Here is a 22,212-nt window from a genome sequence, read left to right as displayed (position 1 = left end):
GTGACAAAGAAGGTGATTACCTTGATTGACTAAATTGAGGAGACAGAGCATCCTGAGAAAGAGATCAGCAGGTCCTAGGACAAAGCAAGTGGGAGGGCAGGAACTCCTAGAAGGACCACCCAGACGCCCACAAAAGTGTGGACCTAATAAATCCTTGCTGCCTTCAGACACTAAGGTCTGCAGTGGTTCATTGCCAGCAAAGGAAACCTGCAGGGGATGGGAGCTTCTCTCCGTGAGAAACCTGGCCTTCCTTCATTGCCCCACCCACCTGCCACTATCTCCCTCTTCCTGGGTGGAAGCTATCACTTCCCCTTCTCAATCCCACTGCTCTTGATTCCCCCCTTCTCTTGGGACCCTAGAGCACTCATGTCATCAGTCAAAACAGGCCATCGTGAGAGGTTGGGCACATTTATGACCATTCCTCACAAGATGCAGAATGGCTGCTGCTGCTACTAAGTCACTTCAGTAGTGTTCAACTCTGTGTGACCCCATAGATGGCAGCCCATCAGGCTCCCCCATCCCTGGGATTCTCCAGGCAAGAACACTGGAGTGGGTTGCCATTTCCTTCTCCAACACATGAAAGTGAAAAGTGAAAGTGAAGTCGCTCAGTCGTGTCCGACTCTTGGCGACCCCATGGACTGCAGCCTACCAGGCTCCTCTGTCCATGGGAGTTTTCAGGCAAGAGTACTGGAGTGGGGTGCCATTGCCTTCTCCGCAGAATGGCTAATTATCACATTGTATCTATTTCACTCCAAGATGCAAGGTGCATGTTGCGATACTTGTTTCTCTGATAGCAAAACTGAGGTTTGGAGGGGATGTGACTTGCCCAGAGCCACTGAAAAGGGTTGAGCCAGATTTAGACTCAAATTTCCATTCTTGAAATGCCCCACATTTATAATTATTGGTTGATTAGCTTCTGGAGGAAAAAAAGCTATTTTCCCACAACAGGTGTGAGGGTTTACAATATAGCCCCTATGCTGCCATCCTGTCCCTCATTCATGACATGTGTCACAGACCCAGTGACCCAGAATTCTTCTCATAAGAGGCTTGTCCCCGTCTGTCCTGCTTGCAGACACTGACCATTCATTCCTCATGTTCCTTCTCTGGCTGGTCTGCCCTGTGTCTGCACATAGCCTCCCCCTTGTCTCCCACAGAACAGGGCAGAGCTGACTGGTCAGGGAAGAAGGAGTAACATGCGATTCTCTGGTCCATCGGATCCACCATCTGGGAAGGGGCCACAGAGCAGCAGGGCTGCAGGGCTAGGCTGGGATTACATGGGAGGCTCCCAGCTGGGGAGAAAGGTGGAGGAAGAGAAGGCTGAAACAGAATTCTTTCATTGATGAATTGACATTTATGGAGCTCCCTTCTGTATCAAGGTCAAGGCTGAAGTTACAGAGGAGGAGTAGGGGCTACATCATGGAGCTCTCAGCTTGTGTGACATCAGAGCTGAGGTCAAACATCACCTTAGTCCCTCAGAGAAATTGAGACTCAGAGGGAGGGTGAAGAGGTCTGCCCTTGGGCATTCAGCCAGTGACAGCTGAAGTCTCCTTCCCCATCTCGTGGGCCCCTCTGGCTGCCAGTGCAGGGCTCAGACGACTCAGAAACTCAAAGGTGCCAGGATGAGTCAGGGGTTGTGGCTTTGTCCTCCTTTTCAGCTCAGGAAGGGAGGAGATAGGACAGGCAGGATGCACGATGATGGAGCTTGTAGGAGAAAGGGCTGCAGCTGGGGGCTGCCTCTGTGCTGTCACTCAAGGCAGAGGAAGAGAAAGCTGATAACTAGAGCTGCCCTTGTCCTGCCCATTGAGTGACAGGGCCACAGAGGACAGAGACACAGACATAAATCTCTCCAAGCACCTCTTCCACTTCTCAGGTGGGCAGATCAAGGAGAGGGTTCCTTGCAGAAGAGTCATAGCAGGAGAGCAAATCACTGATGCCAGAGTCTGGTCTCCTCTGCCAGAAGCTAGCTATGACCCAGGGCCTGGCATGGGGTGGAGATGCAAGTCAGTGAAGGCTCTGGAGATGACTTCAACTGTCACCTCCAGGAAGCCTTCTGGGATCGCAGCACCTCCCTCCATCCTCCCTAATGCCAGCCCTGCCCTTTGGGGCAGCCCCTTCTCTGGGGAGGTGCTCAGTAGAACTCCAAGTGTTGGTCTCTGGGGACGTTGTACTTGAGCTTGTGGGCTTCGAAGAGGTTTTCCAGCTCCTTCATGTAGCGCTGGTGCAGCCTGTCCACCTCCTCCTGGGAGGGATGAGGTGTCTTCTGAACCTCGATGGGCTTCCCCACTGCAAGACACAGATGTGAGTGGTGGCCCAGAGCAGGAACCCCTGAAGGCACAGGGACCCTTGGGGTTCCCACTAGTATGGTCATCTGAGCAAGTAAGCACTCTTTCCCCCTCTCTTTCAATTCTATTTTGGGTCATAGATTCAAAAATGTTAGGGCAACTCCAAGATTCTGTTATGTTAACAATACCACCAGCTGGCATTTGTATGTCATATCTCCTATATCATCCTACCAATCCTATGGTGAAAGAACCTGCTATTATTCCTTTCAGGCAATGAGGCTCAGGGAGGTTAAGTAACTTGTTCAAGGTCACATAGCCAGGAACAATCAGTGCCAGGTTGTATGTAGCTCTGGGGATGTGCTCTTAGCCTCAGGAACAGGTGGGTCTGGGAGTCTCAGATGCCATGTCGGAAGTGCCTGTATGGCTAGGAGGAGGTGGCCCACCTCTGGCTCTACTTGGCTCAGAAAGCAGCTGTCATGTCTTATTCTCTTGGGAATGGTCTGGAGGCAGCAACACTATAAACGTTCATGAGAATATTACCACACAACACAAAGAAAGTTTGGTAGAGGGGTTGCCTGTACTCAAGAAATGGCTGGGTAAGTGCAGAAGAGCACACCTTTGCCATTGGAACCTAGTTGGAGTTCAGGAAGAAAGCAAATGAGATGATCAAATAGCTGAAAAGATGGTGTTAAGTCCATGCCCATTTTTTAACAGAGAAATTCCTCAGATGCTCCTTCATAGCTTGCTAATTGCTACTTTACACATAATTCTAACAGACTTGGAATGCCCTTCCCTAGTATTCACCTTCTCCAATAAGCCTTATAAGACCCTGTGGTCAGAATTAAACTCTCCTTCTCTGGTGTAATAAGAAGTCAAACACCCTGATCAAACCTCAACTTTATTACAAAGGCCAGGGTGATCTTTTGGAAGTGATTTATCTTCTCTATGTCTCAAGTTGCAATCAATATAATGGAGATGCGTGTCCCACTTCAAAAGTTGTGTGAAAACTGAGCCACTGCATGTGAGGAGCCAGGGCAGTGCCTGACACACTGCAGGGGCTCAGTGATCAGTAGTGGCTACCGGTCTTCGTGCCCCTGTTACTCTGCTCATTCTAGACTGCCTTCATCAGGGTTACTTGCCTGTGTATCTGTTTAGCACTCTAGAAAGTGTGCTCCACAAAGTCAAGTGTGTACTGGTCTACGTCCATATTCCCTTGCAGCATAAGCCCACCTTTTGCTCTGTAGCCCTTTCCCTGCTCTCAGCCTGGGTCTAGGCTCACCCACAGTGGTGATGGGCCGGCGGTAGGGCATAAGACCAAAGCTGCCATAGAAGAGCGGGATGGAGCCTCCCGTGACCTTCTGAAGTCTGTCCTGGAACCAGCGCAACCAGGTGCCAGGAGAGTTCTCAACCTGGTCATAGATGTCATTCTCCCCAAAGGAGAAGATCGGCACCAGATCTGCCCTAGAGGGAGACAGGAGAGAGGGCACGTGGAGGGGCAAGAAGGCACAAGCTGGTCACCTAGCTTCCTGAAGGGACCCAGTGAGCAGGAACTGGAGGAGAGGACAGAGCCCTGGGACAAAAGTAGGAGGCCTCGGGTGTGTCCCAGATCTGCCACGGCCTTGCTTTGTGACTGTAAGCGGGACCTGGCTTGTCTCAGGGCCACTGTCTGACAGTTGTAACATGCTAGTGAATCCAGAATGCTGCAGATATAAAACAATACCAAACTTTCTGGAAAAACTTCTTCCAGCCCAGCTAGTTTTGTATTCTTCATAGATGTTTAAAGATAGGAGAATAGTTCTAAGCTATGTCCCAAGCTCCATTGTCCCAGATTCCCTAGGTCTCAGATATAATGCAAACTTTCAGCAATATGATCTTTGAGACTTAATCCCTTCACAAGATATTCCTTCTAGAACATTCTCTGGGTATTTGTGCATGAGACAGTACATGGATCACCAACACAGAATCTTCACTGTCAGTGGATTGAGACTCTCCCTGCCAAAATAGGATGTGTATTCATCTGTGCTGTCTTCCCACCAAAACACAATCCTTGCCAATCTCCAGTTGAACCCAGAGCCCTCTTCCCAATACCCATGCATCAGGGCAAGCCTGATGAAGCCCTTGCGGTTCCGCAGCACCAGCTTGTAGCCTCCACGCCTGGCATCCAGTGCCTCCTGGACGCCCCCAACAATGATGGCCAGCAGGTTGCCACCTCCTTCCCTGCTCAGAATGTGAGAAACACTCTCCTTGTCTGCAGCAACCATCCCTGAAGGGAAGAAAAAGATGAAGTATGGTTTTAAGGGGGCCAGGATGGTGGGTGAGGATGTGGGCTGGGCTCCACTCTAGTTCCCAGCTGGGAGTTCTCTGAGGACTGAGACCGAGTCTTTCAGGTCTTGCCAACCCCTAGTCAAGCAGATCGCTGAGCAGTGCTGTGGGAAGTGCTTCCTTGAGTCTAGCTTCCTTCTCCACTACACATTCACTTGCAAGAAGTACAGAACAGTTGGCAGCCCTCCTTAAAATCCCTCCCCCATGCCAGCAGACCTCATCTACCTGGGCTACCCAGGGTTGGGAAGACTCACCGCCTATTATGATATAATCCCTGAAGACAGGGGCCCAGAACCACAAGTTCAGCACCATCAGATGTGAGCGGATCCCAGGGAACAGTGAGGAAAAACCAGTGCCATCCGTGCAAAAGTTGGTAAAAGCTCCAACAGTTGCAATCCCATGAGGGTGGTAGCCAGCAAGGTAGTTCCGGGAAGGGTCCAGGTTGGCAGTCTTGACCAGCTGCAGGGACAGCAGCCTGGTGAATCGGGGCTGCACCTTGTGACCACCCTGGTCTCCCTGATGACTTTCTGGGCTGACCTCTTCTATGTCTCCCCTGTGCCTAAGTGCTATCACACCCCCATGTGAGTGTCCTGAGATTGGAGATGCCTATCTGAGGATCCTTGTCCCTGGTGCAGGCCTGGAGCAGAGGAGATGCTCTGGGAGACCATGAAATGAAGAGGGACAGAATGGACCCATGAATGGATAAGGCCATGCCGCCCACCTGGGAAGGAAAACCCTTGCCCAAGGCAGAGGAAGGACTCCTGGCAGGATGACAGGGACACAAGCCTCTGTCCTATGTGAAGGGAGACCTAATCCCAGACAGAGCCCGCCCAAAATGAAGGAGCCATCACAGGAGGAGCATCTCTCCAAGGACTATGGCAGCTGGAGGCCTGTCCCAGGTTGGGGCTGACCCCCTAGCCCCTGTGACTCAGTGTAATAGACCCCAGGGTGCAGGGAAGTGGGTGCCAGGATAAGGGGCATGAAGTCCTGGTGATGCCCACAGGTGTGGGTGGAAAGGGGTCAAGGAGGTGTCCTGCCAAGTTTGCAACACTCCCTGACACCAGGTCACAGCCTGCCCACAGCACTGCACCCCTGCTGCTCTGGGATAATGAAATCTTCATATAGAAACCCAGCTCCGGGACTGATCTTCAGCATGAGGTGAAGGCAGCTTGTCCTGGGGAAACACTGCCTGATTCTCTACCATCACCTCTTTAGGAAGCCCATAGGGTGCATTTAGAAAGCTCCAGTGCTCAGAAGTAGTCTCCTAATTTCACTAAAAACTGTACCATTAGGCCCTAGCTCATAGAATCACAGCGCAAAGGCTTGTGATGTGAAGTAGACCCAGCAGAGTTGTTAGGACAAGGAGTGTTGCTTGCCTGCCTTCAAGCCAGCAGCCACTGTAGCCGCCACTGACAATGGGCCTTGAAAGGAATTCAGGATGGAGGAAACAGGATACTAGTCACAGAGAGTGAGGATGCACATCACAGGAATAATTGCAGTGAACCCAAACTTGCCCATCTTCCCTTACTAGAAACGGACAAAAATTACTAACTCGAGACATCTGCTTTTTGTGGCTGGCAAGTAATCTTTTGAAGTTTGGCTACATAGGTTTCTGGGGTTTTTTTGTTTTTTTCCAGCAAAATCTGTAAGTTCTGACTCCTCCCTTACCTTTTAGAACAGCTCCCCAGAGATTACTGAGAGGCTATCACCTTACTCGGAGAAGGTGATGGCACCCCAGTCTAGTACTCTTTCCTGGAAAATCCCATGGACGGAGGAGCCTTGTAGGCTGCAGTCCATGGAGTCGCAAAGAGTCTTACTACAGTCCTCAGTAAGGTCCCAGAACAAAACCCCTCACAACTTTTGAGTTGTGCATTTGTTTTCAGTAGACAACAGAGACTCCCTGGCCCCTCCGCTTCCTGACCTCCTAAGATCCCTGCAGGGCCTGCTCTGTAAAGCTGTGTGGATGACTTGAAAGTTCTCCTGGGAGGTGACACGAGTCCAGAATCTGCGCTCCACAGCGACCCCTGCAGGCCTCAGTCCAGGACAGGGAGGTCAACGTGCATGTCATCTCTCCCTCTGCTGGCCGCTTGGTGGTACTGCCCGCCCTCTGCAGGTGTTGATGCCACAGGACTGCAAGCGGCCTACAATCCTGAACACTGCACACGTGGAATTTCTGCAATTTCAGTTTCAGACACTGTCAACAGTGCCCTATTTGAAAAATCCTCTGGGGGAGATACCTGGCTAGAGGAGGGACAGAACAGACGTAGATAAGACAGGCACAGAACGGCTCAGCACCATTTTTCTGCCAGATGTGCAAACGACAGCAGCTCCAGGTGTGAAAGGAGAGCCACATGCTGTCCTCAGAAGGTCCCAGGACGACCTGATGTCTTATGGACTCCACACAACCCAAGGATGTGTGTGACAGCATCTCCAGTTTACAGTGGAGAAACCGAGGCTCAGAGAGCATGTGTAACTCACCCCAGGTCACACAGCTGGCATGTTGCAGACCTGGTGGTGGAATCTATGATGTCCACCCTCAGAGGAGACACCATATACAGTCTTCTCTCCTGTGTCCAGAGAGGGCCGCCTGTCCCTGCCTGGCACCTCTCTGGGTCCTCACTGCCTTCCTCTTCCTATCCCCACTAGATAATCAACCATCACAGCTGCTTACATCCAAGGGTTTAGTCTGTCTGGGATTCAGGAATGGGGCAAAAGGTCAGTTCACTCAAATTCAGGGTCCTCCATTACTAACATCTGATTTGGGGGTACAGAGTCCCGTGTCTAAAATGGACATGAAGTACCCTGAGTAAGAGACTAAGGGACATGAAATACAAGGGATCAATTTTGTGTGGAAACTAGGATTCAGAATGGGGCAAAGCTCTGTCCCAGGACACAGCACACTGAAGTGTGGGCAGGATCCATCCTGAGTTCTCTCTGCTCTGCTTCTATCCTCAGAGCTAAACACACACTTTAAAATCAGAAAACGAACTTGCTGTGTGTCCTTGATCACACCTTCCTCCTTCTCTGGGTGTGAATTTCATCATCTGATAAAGTGTGGGCTAGATGCTCTTTTGATGCCTTGTATTTATCATTGAGTCCTTCACCCCAAAACTTACACTCTAAGGACTTTACACCTGTGTGTTAAGATACATATGTGTGCCTCACCAACTGCCCCACAGAGCCCTTCAAATCTCATTCATACATCAATCCTCATATTGGCTCCACATCTCCACACATAAGAAAACATAGCCAGACAGAAACTGACTCTTCTCAGGCCACATGGTGGTAGAAGCCTCTGTCATGCCTCCAAGCGAGTATTCTGCTCACTGAACACATTACACTTCCCCATGGACACATGGGGACTATGGTCCTGACCACTCCCTGCTGCTGCTAAGTCGCTTCAGTCGTGTCTGACTCTGTGCGACCCCATAGACAGCAGCCCACCAGGCTCCCCTGTCCCTGGGATTCTCCAGGCAAGAACACTGGAGTGGGTTGCCATTTCCTTCTCCAATGCATGAAAGTGAAAAGTGAAAGTGAAGTCGCTCAGTCGTGTCTGACTCCCAGCGACCCCATGGACTGCAGCCCACCAGGCTCCTCCGTCCATGGGATTTTCCAGGCAAGAGTACTGGAGTGGGGTGCCATTGCCTTCTCTGGACCACTCCCTAGCCAGCCCCATACTTACCGAGATGGGGAAATAGTCCTTCATGTACTTCCATACAGACCAGCGCCTTAGCACATCAATGTGCCTGCTCCCCTGCCAAGGCTTAGCTCGATCCAAGTACCACCAGACTGCATACAAGATACTGATGATCCAGAATCTTGTGAACAGGAGGCCTATGAAGACCACGTAGCTGAGAATGGCTGGGAAGGGAAGCAGAAGCTGTAGTGGTCAGCAGTGTGAAGGAGCACGCTCTCCCCATTTGCCCAGTGCTAGCAGCACTCTTCTGTCCAGTCCTCACCCCGGGAGGAAGGAATCAGCTTCCCAAGCCTTCAAGGAAGAGGGAATACAAGCAACACAATTAGTGTCACCCCGAGCCTGGATTTGAAACCAGGTAAGACTAAGTCCAAACTCACTTTTTCCCACAGCACCAGACACTTTTCTCACTTGGGTCTTCCCCCTCCACCTCCCTCTCTGTCTATATTCACCGATAGATGCCTGGTGGAAATGTGACAGGATGACCTCTTTCTAGTGTCCATTCTATGAGACCCCAGAGACAATAGAGATTATTTCTACCCAGTCTCCACTTCCTGTTTACCCCCAGCACACCTTTCCATAATCTTGTATTCCGTAGATAGATCCTCCCTTTAGCTAAAGTCCTCCAATGATCCCATGATTTATCACAACTTTGAGGCTCAGCTCAAGCAGCTCAGCCTGATTTCAAGCTCCCCACTGGTGGCCTGTCTTGCTCTCGATTGCTCCAGCCTCACTGCACCCCATGTTCCGGCCACACTAAGCTGTTCAATGTTGATACAACTCCCGGTGCTCTTTAGCTTTTGCTCAGCTCTTTTCTCCACTGCTATACGCTATCCTACTGAAAGAGGGAGAGAAGAGGGCAACCCAGGCCTGTCCTGCCCATCAGGAGTGCAACAGGGCTAGGAGTAGCGCAGTGAGGAATTCATCCCAGACTCGGGATTTTCTGAGTTCCTTTCACAGGCTAATCCCAACTTTAACTCAGGGTCAGGTGGTCTGTGGGGCTGTCTTTAACCTGATGCCAGTGGACCTCATTCTTAGAAAATATTAACACCATGCTCTCAAACTCTTTAAGAAGGTCAACATCCACTTGTACTCCAAATGGAAGTAGGGTAGGCTGGGCCTGTCATTCATGGCTGACTTCCAGGAGGTGAGATTTTGATCCAGTCTGAATAGTAGTAAAATGCCTAAGCTAAGTAGGTTGGGGCTCACAGAGGCTCACTTTATTCAGAGCACCTACACTGTGTCAGATGCTGGTGATACACCTGTGAACAACACACAGATATTCTTGCTGTCGTGCTCGGGAATTCAGTGTTGTGTCTGGGGCAGTTTGTAATGTTTATTCAATTTTTTATGGTAGTAAAATATAGATTAAACATAACACTTATCATCAAAATAATTTTTTGTATTTTAGTATTTTTTTATAAAATTTTTATTAGAGTATAGTTAATTCACAATGTTGTGTTCATTTTAGGTGTACAAGAAAGTAAATGAGTTATACATATACATATATCCACACTTAAAAAAAATTCTTTTCCCATATAAACAATGCTCTCTATTGTGCTCTATAGAGGTTCTTATTAGTTATCCATTTTATAGATTAGTTCAGTTCAGTTCACTTCAGTTGCTCAGTCGTGTCCAACTCTTTGCAATCCCATGGACCACAGCACGCCAGGCCTCCCTGTCCATCACCAACTCCTGGAGTTCACCAAATCTCATGTCCCTTGAGTCGGTGATGCCATCCAACCATCTCATCCTCTGTTGTCCCCTTCTCCTCTTGCCCTCAATCTTTCCCAGAATCAGGGTTTTCTCAAATGAGTCAGCTCTTGGCATGAGGTAGCCAAAGTATTGGAGTTTCAGCTTCAACATCCCTCCTTTCAATGAACACTTAGGACTGATCTCCTTTAGGATGGACTGGTTGGATCTCCTTGCAGTCCAAGGGACTCTCAAGAGTCTTCTCCAACATCACAGTTCAAAAGCATCAATTCTTCAGTGCTCAGCTTTTTTTATAGTCAAACTCTCACATTCATACGTGACTACTGGAAAAACCATAGCCTTGACTAGACAGACCTTTGTTGGCTAAGTAATGTCTCTGCTTTTGAATATGCTGTCTAGCATATTAAATAACTTTCCTTCAAAGGAGTAAGAGTCTTTTAATTTCATGGCTGCAATCACCACCTACAGTGACTTTGGAGCCCCAAAAAATAAAGTCTGACACTGTTTCCACTGTTTCCTCATCTATTTGCCATGAAATGATGGGACCGGATGCCATGATCTTAGTTTTCTGAATGTTGAGCTTTAAGTCAAATTTTTCACTCTCCTCTTTCACTATCATCAAGAGGCTCTTTAGTTCTTCTTCACTTTCTGCCATAAGGGTGGTATCATCTGCATATCTGAAGTTATTGATATTTCTCCCAGCAATCTGGATTCCAGCTTGTGCTTCCTCCAGTCCAGCATTTCTCATGATGTACTCTGCATATAAGTTAAATAAACAGGGTGACAACATACAGCCTTGACGTACTCCTTTCCCTATTTGGAACCAGTCTGTTGTTCCATGTCCAGTTCTAACTGTTGCTTGACATGCATATGGATTTCTCAAGAGGCAGGTCAAGTGGTCTGGTATTCCCATTTCTTTCAGAATTTTCCACAGTTAACTGTGATCCACACAGTCAAAGGCTTTGGCATAGTCAATAAAGCAGAAATAGATGTTTTTCTGGAATTCTCTTGCTTTTTCAATGATCCAGCAAATGTTGGCAATTTGATCTCTGGTTCTTCTGCTTTCTCTAAAACCACCTTGAACATCTGGAAGTTCACGGTTCACATATTGCTGAAGCCTGGCTTAGAGAATTTTGAGCGTTACTTTACTAGCATTTGAGATGAGTGCAATTGTGCGGTAGTTTGGGCATTCTTTGGCATTGCCTTTCTTTGGGATTGGTATGAAAACTGCCCTTTTCCAGTCCTGTGGCCACTGCTGAGTTTCCAAATTTGCTTATTCAGTTCAGTGCATATTGAGTGCAGCACTTTTACAGCATAATCTTTTAGGATTTGAAATAGCGCAACTGGAATTCCATCTCCTCCACTAGCTTTGTTCATAGTGATGCTTCCTAAGGCCCACTTGACTTGGCATTCCAGGATGTTTGGCTCTAGGTGAGTGATCACACCATCGTGATTATCTTGGTTATGAAGCTCTTCTTTGTACAGTTCTTCTGTGTATTCTTGCCACCTCTTCTTAATATCTTCTGCTTCTGTTAGGTCCATACCATTTCTGTCCTTTATTGAGCCCATCTTTGCATGAAATGTTCCCTTGGTATCTCTAATTTCCTTGAAGAGCTCTCTAGTCTTTCCCATTCTATTATTTTCCTCTATTTCTTTGCACTGATCACTGAGGAAGGCTTTCTTATCTCTCCTTGCTATTCTTCGGAACTCTGCATTCAGATGGGTATATCTTTCCTTTTCTCCTTTGCTTTTTGCTTCTCTTCTTTTCACAGTTATTTGTAAAGCCTCCTCAGAAACCCATTTTGCTTGTTTGCCGGGAGCTGGCGTGAGGAGCTCTGCCCGTGGCAAAGGTCATGAGAAAGGAGGCTCGGCATACACAAAGGCGGGATCGAGCCTCAGGAGTCCCCCTGGAAATTCTCGAGCATCTACCCCCAAAACCAGAGTCTGCCTACTTTCTGCTTTGTACTCTCACCTACACCTCAGACTTTACTGGGGGCTGTGCCCCACTACCTCTCTCTGAAAAAAGAGTTAGCTTACAGCTCCAGTTAATAATTCCTGGGTGTGACAGTGTTTCAACCTACAAACTCTTTTGGAAGTCCTCTAGCCTGCCTGAATAGGTTTTTCCGGCCACATGTGATTGCTCAGAGCCTCCCAACTGTGAGAGGAATGAGATGTTCTAAACTGTCTAAATACAGATTCCTTTGAGCAGTTAAAAGATTGATTAGAAATTGTATTGGTGAAGGGTTTTTCACTTGTTGGGCCAATGTTTGCTGCTAAGTCTCCATATCCCTTACCTGCTGTGTCCCTGGCAGTGTATTGATTAATATAATTGGTGTAAGTAGTAGCTTTAATGTTTGTAACCTTGGACCCTTGAGTTAATTCTTTTTCTTGTTATAGCCCACCACACCTTTTCCCTGTAGGAATGCAACTTTATCTAATGCTTTTGGAGGGTGGCGCCTGACTAATCACCTTTAGAGAAAAATAAGTTTTCTGAAGAAAGGGTCTTAAAATGTTAACAGGCCTCCGGGCCAGAAGATGATGCAAATCACCTAAACTTTTGCGTATGATAAGTTTGCAGGAAGAAAGCCTGGCTTGCTGCATGACTCCCCCCCCCTTCCCCCATTATCCTCTATGCATAACTTAAGGTATAAATACTACTTTGGAAAATAAAGTGCGGGCCTTGTTCACCGAAGCTTGGTCTCCCCATGTCGTTCTTTCTCTCACCCTCTGGCTGAATTATTCAGCCTCTTTTCTCCACTCAATTTCCTTACTGAGCTATCCTTATTCTATTACTCTTTATATCCTTAATTAACATTTAATTAAGCAATTGTTTCCTGATCCTCGCCGACGCCATCCCCGCTTCGAATTCCCTGGATCCACCGGGGCTGGACCCCGGCACTTGTTTGCATTTCTTTTTCTTAGGGATGGTCTTGATCCCTGTCTCCTGTACAATGTCACAAACCTCCGTCCATAGTTCATCAGGCGCTCTATCTATTAGATCTAATCTATTTTATAGATAGTAGTGTGTATATGTCAATCCAAATCCCCCAAAATTTCCTTCCCCACTTGGTTCCCCTGGCAACCATAGGTTTGTTTTCTACATCCATGACTCTATTTATGATATATAAATAAATAAAAATATTTGTACCCTTTTAATTGATTCTGCATATAAGTGACATCATACAATATTTGTCTTTTTGTATCTGACTTACTTCACTCAGCATAGCAATCTCTAGGTCCATCCATGTTGCTGCAAATGGCATTATTTTGTTCTGTTTAATAGCTGAGTAATATTCCATTCTCTATATGTTCTACATCTTCTTGATCCATTCCTCTGTCAATGGACATTTAGATTGTTTCCATGTCTTAGTTATTGTAAAAGTGCTGCAGTGAATATTGTGGTGCTTGGATTTTTTCAAATTATGGTTTTCTTGACAAAGGCACTGTGGAGAGCTATATGGAGATACCCTATGAAACCAAAGATAGAGCTACCGTAAGACCCAGCATTCCCATTTTGGGGCATATACCTGAAATGATTTTTAGTGTATTGTCGATGGCATTAATTCACTCATATTGTTGTGTAACAATCACTATCCTTCATCTCTGGAACTCTTTTCATCTTCCCAAACTGAACCTCTGTACCCATGAAATGAGAACTCCCATGTCTAGTCTAGAGAATAAAACCCAAGTTGTTCATAGTGGCTCCCTGCGGGATAGGATTCACTTTTAGAATACATATTCTGTTTGGATGAGTTACAATAACATGGATTCACTTTTCACTCAGAAAAAAAAAAGATTTTAAAAATGCTTGCATTTCCACTTGACCAAAAGAACTCTCCTCACCCCACAGTATACCTCACCCTGGACTCACCTTTTAACTCCTGTCAGCAGGCAATGCCAAACTTGGGAGTATTTCCAGTCCCTGAGAAAGAAGATCCCTTCTTTCCCCTCACAATACCCAGAAGGAAAAATGTAAAACCACACTTTACCAAGAGGATAGGCATGTTGGTTAAGGTCACACAGCAAGCTAGTAGGATAGGACCTGACATTCAGTTCTACTGTTCACTTGCTCCATCATGCTCCCAACATTCATTCATTCAACGGTTATCAGCCTCAACTCTTCAAGGAGCTGGAGACACAGATGAGAAGAAGACCACCTGTTTGAAAGGAGCTTACCTTCCTGTGAGAGTGTGTGCATTAAAGAAAAAAGAACAGAGTAAACAAGTAACCCATGTTTCTGGGACTTGAGACCTTGATGACAGGTCCCTGTTGACCTTTCCAGCCACTTCTTTGCCCCTCCCCCAAATGCCGGCTCTATGTACAGTGTGAGCCAGCTGTTCACTACATGTGCAGCATTTACTGGCCCACTGGAAACCCTTACTTTCCTGCCAGTCTGTACATTCTGCCTGTGGACAACCTCTTAAGTATCTTTGAAAAGGGGCCCCATCTCTCTGCCCACTGCTAGCCTCCATAGACCAGGGTAAGGAATCTTTTCAGAATTCAGAGCTGTAATTCAGAATGTGAGGTTCAAGAGGCAATTTGGAGGATATTGCCTAGGTATAAGATAATTTCTAATATAAGCATTTAAATTGTAAAAACCATTCTTGGCTCTCTGGCTCTACAAAAATACAATCAGGAGGCTGGATTTGGCCCTATTGACTATGCTAAAACCTTTGACTGTGTGGATCACAACAAACTGTGGAAAATTCTTAAAGAGATGGGGATACCAGACCACCTTACCTGCCTCCTGAAAAACCTGTATGCAGGTCAAGATGCAACAGTTAGAACCAAACAAGTGAGAGGGTAACAGGCAGGAAGGCCAGGGGTCTCCAAATGGAGGAAATAGCCTGCAAGTGCAGACATTTTTATCTCTCTTAAACGGCAGGAGGAAACAAACTAGCAATATTTTTTTCCTTCTCTATACAAATTTAAAGAGAGGTTTCTCTTAAAATACTGTGTTGCCATAATGACACCTGGTTTCACCTGAAGTTAGCTATTCTTGAGCCTAGAGATAACCAATGCCTTTTTCTTATGGAAATGTTTGTCTTAAGCTATGCTAATGTACTACGCCTTTACCCCAAACTCGGTCTCCAAGTCGGTTCCGCCTCTGGGCCCAAAACCTACTTGACAAACCAGTATGTTATACTCAGATATTGTTCCCCTAATCTATGTAAATGAAACTATTTGTATGGTGGTCTGCCCTTCTTTAAGATTCAAGTTAATTATTTTATGGCCCAAGATTATCCCAAAATGCATCTTATGGGCGAGGGGCCTGGTGCTGTTCTGAATTACAAGACATTCCTTTCTTTCATTAACAGACTGCTCGTGACTATATAACATCCAGCTAAAGACTAGCAAGGGGGTGCTCTTTCTGCCCCCTTCTGATGCCTATGTCAGAAGCTTTCTCTATCTCCTTTATACTTTAATAAAACTTTATTACACAAAAGCTCTGAGCAATCAAGCCTTGTCTCTGGCCCCAGATTGAATTCTTCTCCTCCGGGAGCCAAGAATCCTGGTGTATTCGCGTGATTCAACAACAACCTTTCACAAGGAACAACGAACTGGTTCAATTAGGAAAGGAATATGTCAAGGCTGTATATTGTCCCCCTGCTTATTTAAATTATATGCAGAGTACATCATGCCAAATGCAGGGCTGGATGAAACTCAAGCTGGAATAGAGATTTCCAGGAAAAATATCAATAACTTCAGATACACAGTTAATACTATGGCAAAAAAAGAAAGTGAAAATCACTCAGCTGTGTCCAACTCTTTGTGAGTCCATGGACTGTAGCCTGCCAGTCTCCTCTGTCCATGGAATTCTCCAGGCCAGAATACTGAAGTGGGTAGCTGTTCCCTTCTCCAGCAGATCTTCCTGACCAAAGAATCAAACTGGGGTCTTCTACATTGCAGGCAGATTCTTTACCAACTGAGCTACCAGGAAAGCCCATGGCAGAAAGCAAAGAAGAACAAAAGAGCCTCTTAATGTAGGTGAAAGAGAAGCATGAAAAAGCTGGCTTAAAACTCAACATTCAGAAAACTAAGATCATGGGACTTTCTTGGTGGACCAGTGGCTAAAATTCTGAGCTCCCAATGCAGGGGGCCAGGGTTCCATCCCTGGTCAGGGAACTAGATCCCACATGTCATAACTAAGACTCAGCAAAGATCATGCCATCTAGTCCCATCACTTCATGGCAAGTAAGTGGGGAAAAAATAGAAATAGTGACAGGCTATATTTTCTTGGACTCCAAAATCATTGCAGATGGTGACTGCAAGTCATGAAATTAAAAGACACTTGCTTCTTGGGAAAAAAAGCTATGACAAATCTAGGCAGCATATTAAAAAGCAGAGACCACTTTGCCAACATAAGTCCATCTAGTCAAAGCTATGGTTTTTCCAGTAGTCATGTATGGATGTGAGAGTTGGACCATAAAGAAGGCTGAGTGCTGTGGTGCTGTAGAATACTCCTGAGAGTCCCTTGGACAGAAAGATTAAACTAGTCAATCCTAAAGGAAATCAATCCTGAATATTCATTGGAAGGACTGATGCTGAAGTTGAAGCTACAATACTTCGGCCACCTGATGCAAAGAGCTAACTCTTTGCATTGGAAAAGACCCTGATGCTAGGAATGATTGAAGGTAGGAGAAGAAGGGGACAACAGAGCATGAGATGATTGGATGGCATCATTGACTCAATGGACATGAGTTTGAGCCAACTCCGGGAGGTAGTGAAGAACAGGGAAGCCTGGGGTACTGCAGTCCATGGGGTCACAAAGAGGTGGACATGAGTGAGTGACTGAACAAAAACTAGTGCTATAGATAGTATTCTGAGCCTTATCTTTGAGCTTCTTTGCAGATACTGAGCCACCACCAGGTAGAGGAAGTTGCTCACCAGCCCATAGACTTCAAACCAGGGGAAACCAGAAGGTTGGTGATGTTGGCTCCCAGTTACCTTAACCAAGCAATCAGAAAACTGTCTAGGGGCTGATCATGTGCCCAAGCAACTCTACCCCACCCAGTCTCTAGAAGCCATTCCCTGAAATTCAAGAGAGGGAGGGGGAGGGTGTCAAGTGTTTTGAGCCCAAACTATCTGGACTCCTTGCTTGGTCCCTGCAATAAATACTGCACTTTCTTTCACCACAACCCAGTGTCAGCATGGGAGCTTTCCTGTGCTCGGGCAAGCTGGTGCAAATTTGATTTGGTAACAACTGCTCCCTGTGATCTGTCTTCCCCAGACACCTCAACACAGAAGATCCCTGAATTGCAGCCTATCACACACAGATTGGACCATATTACTTCTATAACTAAAGCCCACCTGGGTCTCCCCTTTGTCCTCAATAAGGGAAAAGTACAAGCTCCTGCTCCTGGCACCAGTGGGCCCAGATACCTTTTCTCAGCTGCCCTCCCTCTAGCTCCAGGCCCAAGGCTACCTCACCTCCCTGTGCTGTTCCTGACACTCCCAGATCCCAGGCTGGGCTGGGGGTTGGTGCAACTAGTCAGACACAGCTCCCAAAGCTCCTTCAAGACCAGCTGAGCAAGATGTTCCTAATTCCCAGTGATCAGGCTCTGAGCTGGGGATTATTCCCCCATCAGTGCACAGTGTGTACCAGATGTGACAGGTGCCCTAGGTTGCCCGTTTCCAACCCAGCTTGCCTTACCCATGGACACCAAACAGCTGACCCACTGCAGTACCACCAATGTCTGCAGCCTGCGTTTCCATGGCACACACAAGGGCGCGAACTCCACCATAATGGTTATTCTGCTGGCTCTGGAGGCTTCTCTGAGCTCTGTGACACCTGCTGGTTTTCATTGTTGCCAGCATTTATCTAAGCATTTATGAGGCCTGGGGGTGGGTGTCCAGTCAGCCCTAAGATCTCATTGCACCTGCCCCAGCAGGAACTGGTTTCCTAGGAGAAATCTGTAAAGACACCTGGCCTGAGCCTAGCTGAGTATGGAGGAAGAGAAGTACAGTTTACTCCTCAGACAATACATTGTCTGCCAGATCACCTTTGCTCTCATCCTACCCATTATTTGGCAAGTGAAGCAGCAAGTATAGGGCAATCCTGTCCTCTTTTCACTTACCCAACTACTTAGCCACAGTAATTGTCTCCTTTCACCTACTAGGTCAGTGGTTCCTCTTCACATATCTTTGCATCACAGTTGCCATATAAATATCTCTTGGTCCCACCGTCTCCTCCATCTCCTGCCCTATTCCTCAGCTCACCTGCACAGCACAATTCAAGAAAGAGCCATCTGCATTAAACACCCTCCCCTCCCATTCTGTCCGCCCTTCTCCAGACTTCAGACATCACTCTTCCATGAAACTGCCCTTGACAAGTTCACCAGTGGTCTCCACACTGCTGAATCCAGCGGTCAATTCTCAGCTCTTGTCTTGACCTCTCAGCAGCCTCAGACACAGTTGGTCCCTCCCTCCTCCTTGAAACCACTTGGCCTATGGACACTACCCTCTCCTGGTTTGCCTCCTGCCGCACTGGCTGCCCCTGGGTCTCCACAGTGGTGCTTATCCTTCACCAGGCTAAGTGTTTGAGGGTCCTCCGGTCCCCTCAGTCCCTGGACCTTCCCTCTTCTCTCCACTCTCTGTCCTGCAGAGACTTCATCCAGGCTCATGGCCTTGGAATCTGTCTACAGGATGAACATTTCCAAATTGCATCTCCTGCCTGACCTCCCCCGGGCTCCAGACTTGACTTTGTAGGTGGGTACTTGACATCCTCTCTGCTAGTCTCCTTGGCACCTCCAGGACAGCCTATCTAGAACTGAACTTGAGCTCCCTCACCTACCCTTTCTACAGTCTCCACATAGCTATAGAGTTTTCCAAAGTCATTACACATTACACCGGTGGTCAACTGGTTAGGACTCTGCACTTTCACTGCTCAGATCTGGGATTCCTTGTATACTTGATTGTGCTTAACAGTGTTTTCTCAACGCTTAATGGAGATCGCATTTAAAAATATCTAATGGGGCAGGACAACATGCAGCCTCCATCCTTGGCTCTGTTTTGTGGATTGTCTGGTAAGTTGTTCTTTCATCAGCTTCAGGCCAAGTTTGAAGTTAATATATAGACTGGAAAAGATGCATCTTCAGAAGAGAAGAAAAAGGCCTATAAGTAGGCTATGGAGCAATTCTCTCAGGAAGAATACCATTTTCCCAAATAAGCTTCAGTCAGTGGCTGATGAAGAAATTGCTGCCATTCTCAGTAATAGCTGTCTCATTAGAATCAGAAATCATGTGCTGAAAGATCCCCTGCACAGGTGTATGATGGTGCTGGAGGCTTCGTGGTATGGTCATCCTTCACTTAGCTGGTCATGGGCAATTGTTGGGGTTGAGCAAGCACTGTGGTAATCCTTTCCTGAACCTACTAAGCTTACAGGAAAAACAATTCTGTCAAGAGGAGACTTTCTGAAAGATAGAAACTTAATTTGGGAGGATCTGGATTAGAATTCTGCTCTACCTGATACTGCCTATAGTTAAAGTACTGTTAAATTTTAAATGAAGATATTTGGATGTTTGGATGTTTCATTGTGTCAGTGAATTATCTTTTCTCTTGGACTTAATTAAACATACTGTTCCCATACATAATGCAAAGAGTAGTGTAATTAAAAATGTCTCTGTGAAAAATAATGTTCACTATTCATTTGAATATCATTTTATGATATGTTCGTGTTCTAGTCTTTTGTTGATTCAATAAATATTGATTAAATATCTCTTGCATGTGAAAGCTGCTTTTCACTCCCACAGCCAACCTCTGGTCAACTCTGACACCAGCGTTCTCAGTGGTCTCTGTCTCTGTGTCCCTTCTCCCTCCCACACTCTCAACGGTCGGAGGGACAGCTGGATCTAAGGCATGTGATTGCACCAGCTGCAGAGTAGTGGTGTCAGGCTTTCGCAAAATAACGACACCAATTTACATCTCACCTGGAATATATCGGTGTCCCATGGATGCAGATCCTCTCTCCTTCTTGGTAAACTCAGACGTCGTATTTCCTGTTGTGTAGAGAGATAGCAAGTTGGGGTCCTGATTTCCAATTCCTCATCATGAATGGACATGACTTTATTCATTGCATTTCCTCTCTGTGAAAAGTTTATGAGGAAGGAGGGTAGTGGAATTGGGCAGAGAGAGAAGCTGAACCAAAATGGCCTATCAGAGTGGTCCTGAATTGCGCTAAAGTGGCCAAGGCAGATTGGAAGAGGGCTGAGACCAGTCCTGCGTTGGCCACTTGCCAGCTGTGAGACCTCAGACAAGTCCTTCCCTTCCCAGAGCCCCTCATCCTACCAGGTATTAGGTGCTGAGACGACAGCCCCTACTGACCCATGTACAGCGCTCAGCAATCCACCAGGGGTTCTGTGCACCTCACCTCACAACCCCCTTGCAGGCCAACAGCCAGGCAGCACCATACTTCCTGGGGCAGTGCGGCTCCTGTGTGGTCTGAGGACCTGCCTGTGTCCACCAGCTGCCTGTTACTGGTTCCTGACAAGGTAAGTACAGAGTATAAGAGTAAGTGCTCAGAAACCTTAGAGCAATGTGGCACAGTAGTTCAATGTGAATTGAAACTAAAAATTAAAAGTTAGGTTTGAACTGTTTATCTTTGTTTTCTTCTTTTCTTGGGTAATTTATATTTTATTTTACAAATAGATAAGTCCATGGTATCTTAGAAAAAAGAAAAAATACAAAAACCTGATGTTTAACCACAATTAATTGAGAAGCATAATCTAGGGCAATTCCAACAGTAACTTCTGACATTTTTAACATTTTTTGAGGCAGGAAGACTCTTTTGACCCTTCATCATTGACATTTACAGATAAGACCAAGGTTTGATGCTGTTGTTTTCTGTTCAGAACCTCTTTTGAAGCAGCTGAAAGAAGGAATCTTCCAACACATCTATTTCTATCCATTCTCCCACTAAGGATGTAACTTGACCAACATGGCATCAGTTCAACTTGCTGAAGAAGGAAACACTCAGGTCAGCTCTCTGGCAGGGAGTGAGAGGAAGACATAGAATCTAAGAAAAATCCAAACCTAGTTCATGATTCACACAAACTCTCCCAAGTCTTTAAAACCACTTCCAGGCATTTATAAATGGGAGGGGCAAGGAAGAACTGGCATTGATTGACCCCTCATTTATGGCTGAACCATTTACAGGTGAAGATGGGAGAGGATGTGAGCTGTATGGGCACACAGTGCAGGTGGCATTGGGAGGCCACAGGCATAGCTGGTGCCATTGATCTTCTCAATGTACAACTGGGCTGAATTTGAGGCCACAGTAGGCAAGGTGAGAGCAGGACACTTGGGCAGGTGGCTTTCATACTGGTACCAGGATTTTAGAAAGGCTTTTAACCTCTCTGATATGAACCTCATTTGTATGAGGAGGTCACTGTTAGTTACACTGAGATTCCACACCTGAATCATCCTCCCAGGCAGCCCAGCACATAGTAGGTTCTGAGAAAGTGGTTCTTAGTGTATGTGCAGCATCCACCCAGAGCCCAGCAGGTAGTAGGTTCTCACTAGCAGGTTGCTCACACAGCTGACTCTGCCCTGCTGTGGGGTCACTGAGACAGAGGCTCAGTCCATCCTGAGGCATCCACTGCCTCTCTTACCTGGTCCATGACCCACTCCAGCTCAAGCATCTCCCAGAGCTCCTCCCTACCTGGGGGATCAATTCTGACCTCTGGACTGGACAGTAGTCCCCCAGACAGCAGGCCAGGCATCCTCAGGGACCCTGTCTGCCCTGCTCCCTCTCTATCTCAATAGAACTTTGCTGCACAAAGGCCTAAACCTCAGCCTTAGGTTCCCGAAAGCTCACCTTGACCCTGACCTTCACCAGGAAGTCCCTCCCACTTGTGCTCTGACTGCTCCCTCCTCTCTGCCTTGGCTCCCTCAGTAGCTCCTATGTTGCCATCTCTTTGGATCCCTAGCAAAACCCACTCCTGAGAGGGTGAGGCTGGGTCAGGCCAGGTGGATGCTGGCAGAGCTGTGCTGACTGACTCCTGTCGCACTTGTTGTCACCATCAATCAGTGTCACCAGGCTGGGCCCCAGCAGGTCCTTTGTCCCCTGTAAGGAATGATGTCTGAGAACTTCTTCCACGTCAAAGAGCAGCCTGATATCAGGAGGGGGCTCCAGCTCTGCCCAACCCTGCGAGCCTCTGAGACTTTCTGCCATATCTGACAACTCCTATGCTCCTTGCAAAA

The 22,212-nt window shown here is 46.9% G+C and overlaps 1 protein-coding gene across 1 annotated transcript; it reads right to left on the bottom strand.

Moving 5' to 3' along the window:
- Positions 1–2,128: 2,128 nt before the first annotated feature.
- LOC129627857 (2-acylglycerol O-acyltransferase 2-like) lies at positions 2,129–17,756 on the bottom strand. The gene is made up of 6 exons (XM_055547326.1): positions 17,666–17,756; positions 8,287–8,465; positions 4,859–5,063; positions 4,371–4,545; positions 3,562–3,743; positions 2,129–2,283 (listed from the first exon to the last, which is right to left on the bottom strand). The coding sequence occupies exons 1-6, from the start codon at positions 17,754–17,756 to the stop codon at positions 2,129–2,131; spliced, it is 987 nt and encodes a 328-aa protein (XP_055403301.1).
- Between the last annotated feature and the right edge of the window lie 4,456 nt (positions 17,757–22,212).

Source organism: Bubalus kerabau, chromosome 15, assembly GCF_029407905.1.
Source record: "Bubalus kerabau isolate K-KA32 ecotype Philippines breed swamp buffalo chromosome 15, PCC_UOA_SB_1v2, whole genome shotgun sequence".
Lineage (NCBI taxonomy): Eukaryota > Metazoa > Chordata > Mammalia > Artiodactyla > Bovidae > Bubalus > Bubalus kerabau.
Note: the sequence above shows the minus strand (reverse complement) of the source record. Positions and strands in the feature narration are given on the sequence as shown.